Genomic DNA, 9,359 nt, shown 5'->3' with positions numbered 1-9,359 from the left:
TATTGTTTACAGGACTTTATTCAACTGAATTCTGAATTTAATTCTATCACGTGTGGGTGTTCAGCAGTTATAGTACATGTTCACATCTGGTTCAATTACAGCCATCTAACAACCAAAAAAATGCACAATTTTTTATGTGTAATTAAATATATTCATATATAATAATGATAATATATTAGTATGCATTGTAGGAAGGCATTGCAAACTATGCAATGACCATAACTAAACAACATTTACAGTTCAACTTATTAACAGGTAAAAGCAGAGCCCGACAGGTCTGTGTAACAGGGGGAAGAGTCATAATAAAGTCTAAGTTAGCTGGAGAATGGCTGAACTGATATAAAAGTCTTTATCCAGAACTACATTACATCAATATAAACACACTTCCAATTATGTCAGTCTTATAGTCACATATGCTAACTGAGGTACCTTGATGATGTTTACCCTGTTGCAAAACTCATTCACTTCTTCAGTACCTCTTACTTTTAGACTAAGAAATCAATTTTATGCAGCGTCTTAAAGTGGTAACGTGTGACTGTTTTAATGTTAGTTTCTTCTACTTTATATTTTTTAGTCTGCTGCTGTGATTGATTACAGAATGAGCTGTGCACACTTGTTAACAGGGTCACAGCAAAGGCAAGGGTCATTTGTGCGACCTGAGTTGGTTGCTTGATGGAGATACTGATCAGCAAGGTTGAGATGTCACCTTGCCCCAATGGAACTGAAACTGGTCACTGGAACAAGCAGTAAATCATTGCCTGTAATCATCTACACAGTTACAAAAATATGTAGGTGTGAAGTTTACTGTGTAGGTGATGAATCCGAACCAACAGGCCTGTCGGATGTGGGAAGAGGAATTGGGTACATCCTCTAGATGTAGTTTTATCAAAAAAGTTATATTTCCAGTTGAGAATACTTCCAAAACTATTCAAGGCCTTTTAATAAAGTACTAATTATACAAATAGAAATTTTAATGAATTTGACTATATGTTAACATTTTAGAGGGATACAAGAACCAAGTGTCAGTGATTTTACTTTTTTTTTCTGTTCTTGAGCAGTGATTCTGTGAACCTGTAACAGAATTCATTTGAAAAGAAAATATAGCTTTATTTCAGTAATTTTACACTGTAAAGGTTTTTTTTTCACTTAAGGCTTACCTTTAACCACTAAGTTGATTTGAGGCTGTTTTGCTGACAGTATTTTTATAGGTCGTGAGTGAATGAATTCACGTTTCATCTGTAAAATAGGTATACACCAAGGCTGGAAAATATATCAGAGGGGCATATGCTTTAGGGAGCAGAATTTTCTATCCTCTCTAGTAAAGGGTGCAATCACCAACCCAGAACTAAGAAAACACCAGCAAACTTAATAAGTGTGAGATGAATGTCAATATGAAGTGAAATCAAACAAGATGTTTCCTTGACACTTTGAATGCTTTTTAAGTATTTTTTTTCTGTCTCTGAAAATATTGTAATAAGGAATATAATCTTTACATTGTTTGCCAAAGGTTGCAGGTCTTGGCAAATCTGGTTACAATCTAGCATTTAATATTGTGCCAGATATAAACTGGGAGGGGAAAGAAAATTGCAAATGAAACGTTGTAGCTTAACTACACAAATAAAAAGTTGACAGCGTAAGTTGGGATCAAACCAGTCTTGGCATGAATCCCAGCAATTGTTCAATAACAATCATCCGTTTGAAATGTTGTGCCCCTTTAACAAAACTCGTACTACTATTTGCAGAGAAGAGCATCTATGAAAGGATTTTGGTTGTGAAACAAATATTCATCATTTCAGACAGTGAGCTTTAATGTAAAGTGTAGTCCATCTTTATTTGTATCTTGTTTATTTTTTAATTTGAAATCAGCATTAGGTGCAAACTCGGCCATTCCAAAATCCCAAACTGCTAGATGAGTTCCTTCACAAGTTCCTAATTTTATCCTAACATCGGTTCCTGCCCACAACCAAGCAGCACAGTCTCTGTTTATGCCTTCTTGCACTTGCCTTTCTTCTCCCTCTGTTGGAACTTTCGCAGTCTCCTTGCCCACGTGTCCCTCCATTGTATCACCAAGCTGGTTTTGTTTGCTACAACCCCATTCTGGTCAGGAGAGTCCTCATCATTCCCCAGGAGGAGATACTTCTTCCCTGTTTTTATTTTTGGGCATTTGCAAGCTACATCCTTTGAGCGGACCCAGAGGAATTGATCTCCACGCCGTATCCGTTTCACCCCTTGTTTGTAGACTGATATGATATTCACTGTAAACTTCCACCATTCACCAGCCTTCTCTGCCTTCAAGATGTGGGCTTGAACAGCTGCAATAACAAAGAAAGGAACAAGAATATTTTGGCTGTCTTACACATTAAAAAATGCATCAAATAAATTCTTCACACCTCCGATGCAGCAACAACATTGAGTTTTAACCCCAATTGTTTAGATGACCACTCATCATTGTCGTAGCAACTGTTTCCATAGAATCTGGGAAGGACGATAGACTGAGGCTCAGGGCTATGAACTAAACTTGACAATGGAGACTGATTTTTGACAGAGGATATAAATGAAACCTTAGAAACTAATTTTCTTCCCTAGAAGAAGAAGTTTAATCTAACATGGTAGTGAATCATTCTTAATCAGCATGGAAAAAAATGCTGAAACATGGATGGAAAGGGGAGAAAGCTGATCATACTTCAGAATATATGCAGTGCTTATGCTTCAAAGGTTAAGAACTGTTAAACCAGAAGCTAATTTGAAAGCCTAGAACAAGTGATTGTTTATATCTAAGAAAATTTACTGTGTGCTGTTCGTTGTCAAACAGTAGTACATAATGTGCTTACATTCCTTTAACTGCACGGGAGAACCATAAAACAGATTGCAACTGCAGTTTGTCATTGTCCATGCTCTCGAATGCCCTATTCGCTTGGCTTTGTGTTGTCACACATTCTTACTCTCTCTGTCGGTCATTCAGTATTCCAAACTTGCTTTCCTTCCCATTTAAACAATACCAGTTAAGAGTATTCCACTCACATTGAGTTATGGCGAGTGAACCTGAATATTAAATAATAACTTTATAAATTGCCATGCATTGTTCCCTATTGCACAATATGTTCACATGTACTTTATGATTAAATAGACTTTGTCAATTCAATTCTGTTGTTAGTCTAACCCATGTGTTGTGGTCCTTTTTTTTCCAACTGCTGAAAATATTTTCTGGTTTAGCATCAACCTAGTAAATACTTATATCATGTAGGTAGAGTACTCATGCATGTAAATACTCTGAACTGTGTTTATATATGATTCTGCTTATTCAGCAGCTTTCTGAAGTAGTTACTTAAAATTACAATTACAAATAACCCTGATTAATTTCTGCAGACTTCAATTTTTTCTGACTACTTTTGAGTTTTCATCATTTTTATATCAAATAATCAACAGCAGTATCTTCATCAGAGAGCATTATTAGGATTTTCAGGAGGCAGTGAATTAACAACAATGGACACTATGACTATTCCAGAATGTTTCAGCATTCTTCTGTTCAGTATAGCAATTTATTCAAAACTATTTCTAAAATAATCACTTAAAAATGAGGAATACAGGTAGTAAGTTTGTTTCCTTTTAAAAGATGGACTGCATGGGCTGTGTTTTCTGGCTATGACTATTCCACACAAATAGACTTCACATTATTCAATAGGTGTGTGTATATCTATATATATGTATACTATATATATAAATTGCACAGCTCATTGTCTTCAGACAAATAGGATACAATCGCCTGGTATATATTTACTTCATTTTTTTAAGCAATATTCAGAAATTTGTAGTGCATTCTGAAAAATCTGATGTAAGTCTGATAATAGAAAAATGTGGCAATAATATTAAGCACTCTTATTTAGTAGTCCAGCCAAAATAACAGTAAAACTTTCCTAGTAGCAAAGAGACTTGACTGTGACTCCGCCAACAGCATTTAGGGAGCGGATCAGTGTTTGTTGATACATCATGACTGAATGGAGCAGATCTGATGATCTTTACTCATTTTTAATACATGCGTGTTACTGTGGCAATGGTAGATATAAAGGAAATTTCTAATTAAGATAAATTCTGATAAGAACAGTTTGCCTGTGAACTAATTTGAGAAATTGGTGTTGGGAAATCTCAGTCACTATTAAGAGGAATGGACTGCATGCAGAGGGTTAATGCAGAGAGCTTGAGATCATTCCAATTGCCTTTGTTAATTCACGCCTGAATGTTTCTCTGGTTCTGTAAAAGTCTACCACACACTAGTGTACGTGCCATCTTTCTGAAAGAGCACTTGAGCCATTCCACTGTTTTTAATTATGATATGTGGCATCATGAAAACAGAACTGCTTCTGACTGATTCAATTGTGCCTCAGTGTTTGACTCATTGTTGTGGAAAGCAGTAAGGAAGCAGCTCCTCAAACAATTGGCCTTTCTCTCCTGAAACGAAAAGGAAATCTGCCTAATGCAGGCAGCAACACAGGAGTGAAGGAAGCTGGGAAAGTGCATTTGGCAGAACTGACTGGAAGGTAACATGAATTGAAACAGCAGAATCAATATCATTTTATTCAAATCTGTTCACAAAGTCCATCTATCTGGAAGTATTAATTGTTAGAATGGCTGACAACTGTATTCTGTTATGAGAATAACAATGTTTCTTATGGGAAAAAAAGGTTTTAGACATCTCTTGCAACAACTATGATGTGAAAACAAGGCTGGTTGTTTGACCTAAGTTGTTCTTTAGCACATTGGCGGAAAACGGTCCAAAATGAGAAAACCATCCATAAGTCGAGCTGTACACAACGTGATTAGAAGCTGATAGTTCACTCCCTTCACCACTCTCTCAACCTTAGTACTAATATTGTGGATAGCTATGATCATCTGGTGGTGAATTTCTATGGGGAATATTTGATATAAGAACAGATAAATCTCACTCTGTGATATATGTTAACACAATATGAATTATCTGCATTTATATTAGATTCTGGATGAGAAATATAAAATTTATTGGTAGTGAAGAATTCGATATAGGCATGGTCCAGTTTAATGCATTGCCAATAGTAATTTCTAATACATGTGAAAAATGCTAGAACGTATGGACATTTTAAAAGTGCAATATTGTTACTGTTCTAATCTGGAATAGTTATTTCCACATCATGCAGCGGTACATAGCAAGAGATGTGCAGGAAGTACCAAGAATAATAAAGGATGAAATAAGTGAACAACATTGAAGGAAATGGTCAATTACACATTCACAAACGTAGGGCAGAATTTTCCCCCTCCCTGTAGGTGCTGAGAAGGGCAAATAATAGATGAGGTGGTCCTGAAGACACCGAATATGTTTTGAGCAAGATGATCCAAAAGGGACTTTACTGACTTGCCATCAATTAAAGTTCTTAAGTGACCAATTTTGCAGCTAGAACACAAGTGTGGCCTGTTTGTTGGATCGGGGTAATCAGAGGTACAGATGAGGGGCAGAGGGTGGTCTTTGAAAGCCACCCGTTGAGTCTTGCCTCTGACCCACTAACACTCCCTCCTCCTGATGCCTACCCATGCCAAGAAGATAAAGATTATTTACCTTCGTTGATACTGCACCCACCATAGAGTAGGCCTCAACTGTCAGTCCCAGAAGCTCTGATTGACTAACTGCTTGTGGCAACCTGGGGTGCCAGTGCTGAGGCCTTTGATAGGCTGAAGAAAAATCACCTGAGCTGGCCTGTCAGCTCTGAATGAGTGGGTGGGGGTTAGGGAGTTGTGTTAATCATTTGGCTAATATGCTCGCCCCTACAATTTCTTGAAATAGAGGAAAACCCGTACCCTGAGTGTTTAAATTATTCCAACACAAGCACTAAGAAAGATACATTAAATAAAATACTTCCTGGGCTATGATCTATAAATTTCACTTTTTTTTCACAAGACTATGTTACAACTAGTGCTTCTGTACAAATGCTTAACATGCTTATACTTAAAATTATGCAGAATTTACAGGTCAGAAACAGACCATTAACTGTTTATGCTCCATATAAGCTACGCCCACTGCATTTCATCTCACCCTATCACCAAGTCTTTTATTCCTTCCTGTTATATACACTTAACAAATTTCCCCTTAAATGAATCCATGCCAAAGTTTACATTAAGTCCCTCTCAACTACTTTATGGATATATTAACCTGTTAACCTTTTAAATGAGAGTAATTTCATTCTATTTGTTTTGTTTTCATAGTTCCGTAATGTTTTTAAAGATGTTACTGTTGTGAAAACTGAGCTACAAAAGTACTGTTCTAGTACAGTTACAACCTGACAATGAGAAAAATTGCCCAGGTGTGTCCTGCACACACAAAGCATGATAAATCCAGCCCAGCCAATTATTACTCCATCAATCAATCTCAATCATCAGTAAAGTGATGGACGGTGTCATTAACTGTGCTATCAAGCAGCTTCAGCTCAGCAATAACCCGCTCAGTGAAGCCCAGTTTGGGTTCCATCAGGGCCACTCAGCTCCTGACCTCATTACAGCCTTTTCCAGATGTGAGGTGATAGTGACAGCACTTGTCATTAAGACGGAGTATGAGTATGGTATCAAAGAGCTCCAGTAAAACCAAATCAATGGATTTTGGGCAAACCCCCACCTTTTGGAGTCATAACTGACACATATGAATATTTGCAAGTTTGAGAGATTTGTAACTCAGGTTGAGGTTCTGGATGTAGGTTTGCTCGCTGAGCTGGGAGATTCATTTCCAGATGTTTCGTCACCCTACTAGGTAACATCTTCAGTGGGCCTCAGGCAAAGCAGTATACATGATTCTTGCTTTCTATTTATATGTTTGGGTTTCTTTGGGTTGGTGATGTTATTTCCTGTGGTGATGTCATTTCCTGTTCTTTTTCTCGGGGTGGTAGATGGGGTTTAACTCTGTGTTTGTTGATAGAGTTCCTGTTGGAATGCCATGCTTCTAGGAATTCTCGTGCATGTCTCTGTTTGGCTTGTCCTAAGATGGAAGTGTTGGCCTAATCGAAGTGGTGTCCTCCTTTATCTGTGTGTAATGATACTAGTGAGAGAGGGTCATGTCATTCATGTAAACTGGTGGCTAGTTTTCTGCCTATTTGTCCAATGTAGTGTTTGTTACAGTTCTTGCACGGTATTTTGAAAATGACATTAGTTTTGCTTGTTGTCTGTATAGGGTATTTCAAGTTCATTAGCTGCTGTTTTAGTGTGTTGGTGGGTTTGTGGGATACCATGATGGCAAGGGGTCTGAGTAGTTTGGCAGTCATTTCCAAGATGTCTTTGACGTAGGGGTGAGTGGCTAGGGTTTCTGGACGTGTTTTGACTGCTTGTTTGGGTTTGTTGCTGAGAAAATCGGCAGATTGTGTTCATTGGGTACCCATTCTTTTTGAATACGCTGTATAGGTGATTTTCCTCTGCTCTGCGTAGGTCCTCTGTGCTGCAGTGTGTGTTGGCTAGTTGAAGTAATGTTCTGATGCAGCTTCGTGGATGTTGGGTTGATTGCTTCTGTAGTTCAATATTTGGTCCGTATGTGTTGTTTTCCAGTAGACACTGGTTTGAAGTTGCTCATTGGATGTTTGCTCTACTGTGACATCTAGGAATGGCAGTTTGTTGTTGTTTTCCTCCTCTTTAGTGAATTTTATGCCAATAAGGGTATTATTGATGGTCTTGAAGATTTCCCCTAATTTGTGTTGTTTAGTGATGACAATGGTGTCCGCCACATGGCGGACCCAAAATTTGGGTTGGATGGTTGATAGAGCTCTTTGTTTGAGTCTCTGCATTACTGCCTCTGCTAAGAACCATGATATTCGAGATCCCATGGGTATTCCTTTCGTTTGTCTGTAGGTTTTGTTGTTGAAGGTGAAGTGTGTGGTAAGGCATAGGTCCAGTAGCTTGACAATTCTGTCCTTGCTGATGAAGTTAGTGGTGTTTGGTGAATGTGTCTTTGGGTCTTCTAATAGTTTAGTCTGTGTTTCCTTGGCCAGGTTAACATTACATCAAAGGAGACCATTATTTCATCCTCTTCCATCTTTGTGTCTTTGGTCTTCACAGATTCTTAGGTGGAATGGATGGAATGGCATGAGTCTTCTACTAAGTATTTTAGTCTTTGGTGTAGCTCCTTGTTGGATCCAATACACCATGTGCCTACGGATTACCCAAAATTCACAAACCAGGAGCCCCCCTCAGACCCATAGTCCTGCTACCTGGAACACCAACTTACAGATTAGCCAAGGAACTACACAAAGACTAAAAGACATAGTAGAAGACTCATGCCATTCCATCTATTCCACCCAAGAATTCCTGAAGACCATCAAAGACACTAAGATAGAAGAGGATGAAATAGTGGTCTCCTTTGATGTAACATTAATCTGGCCAAGGAAACACAGACTAAACTATTAGAAGACCCAAAGACACATTCACCAAACACTACTAACTTCATCAGCATGCACTATATCGTCAAGCTAGTGGACCTATGCCTTACCACACACTTCACCTTAAACAACAAAACCTACAGACAAACCAGCAGAACACCCATGTGATCTCCGATATCAGGATTCTTAGCAGAGGCAGTAATGCAGAGACTCAAACAAAGAGCTCTGCCAACCATCCAACCCAAACTTTGGGTCCGCTACCTTTGTCATCACTAAAAGACTCAAATTGGACGAAACCTTCAAGACCAATAATACCCTTATTGGCATAAAATTCACTAAAGAGGAGGAAAACAACAACAAACTGTCATTCCTAGATTTCACAGTAGAGCAAACATCCAATGGACAACTTCAAACCAGCGTCTACTGGAAAACCACACATATGGACCAAATATTGAACTACAGAAGCAATCATCCCAACATCCACAAACGAAGCTGCATCAGAACATTATTTCAGTGAGCTAACACACACTGCAGCATAGAGGAACTACGCAGAGTAGAGGAAAATCACATATACCGTATATTCAAAAAGAATGGATACCCAATGAACACAGTCCGCTGATTTCTCAGCAATAAATTGAAACAAGCAGACAAAACACATCCAGAAACCCTAGCCAATCTCCCCTACATCAAAGACATCTTGGAAATGACTGCCAGACTACTCAAATCCCTTGGCATCATGGTAGCCCACAAACCCACCAACACACTAAACAGCAGCAAATGAACTTGAAATACCCTATACAGACAACAAGCAAAACTAATGTCATTTTCAAAATACTGTGCAAGAACTGTGACAAACAGGCAGAAAACTAGCCACCAGGATATATGAACACTAACTAGCCACAAAACGACATGACCCTCTCTCACTAGTATCAGTACGTACAGATAACCACATAATTACATAAAAAGGACACCACTTCGAGG

The 9,359-nt window shown here is 38.3% G+C and overlaps 1 protein-coding gene across 2 annotated transcripts in view; it reads right to left on the bottom strand.

Moving 5' to 3' along the window:
• LOC140463960 (netrin-1) overlaps nt 1-9,359 on the bottom strand; it is a 211,707-nt gene continuing 202,348 nt past the window's right edge. For both annotated transcript variants that reach the window (XM_072558471.1, XM_072558469.1), the window contains one exon: nt 1-2,312. In XM_072558471.1, coding sequence (XP_072414572.1) covers nt 1,984-2,312 — 329 coding nt within the window. In that variant the 3' untranslated portion in view covers nt 1-1,983. The remainder of the gene's footprint in view (nt 2,313-9,359) is intronic.

The sequence above is a fragment of the Chiloscyllium punctatum genome, chromosome 39 (genome assembly GCF_047496795.1).
Source record: "Chiloscyllium punctatum isolate Juve2018m chromosome 39, sChiPun1.3, whole genome shotgun sequence".
NCBI classification, from domain to species: Eukaryota; Metazoa; Chordata; class Chondrichthyes; order Orectolobiformes; family Hemiscylliidae; genus Chiloscyllium; species Chiloscyllium punctatum.
Note: the sequence above shows the minus strand (reverse complement) of the source record. Positions and strands in the feature narration are given on the sequence as shown.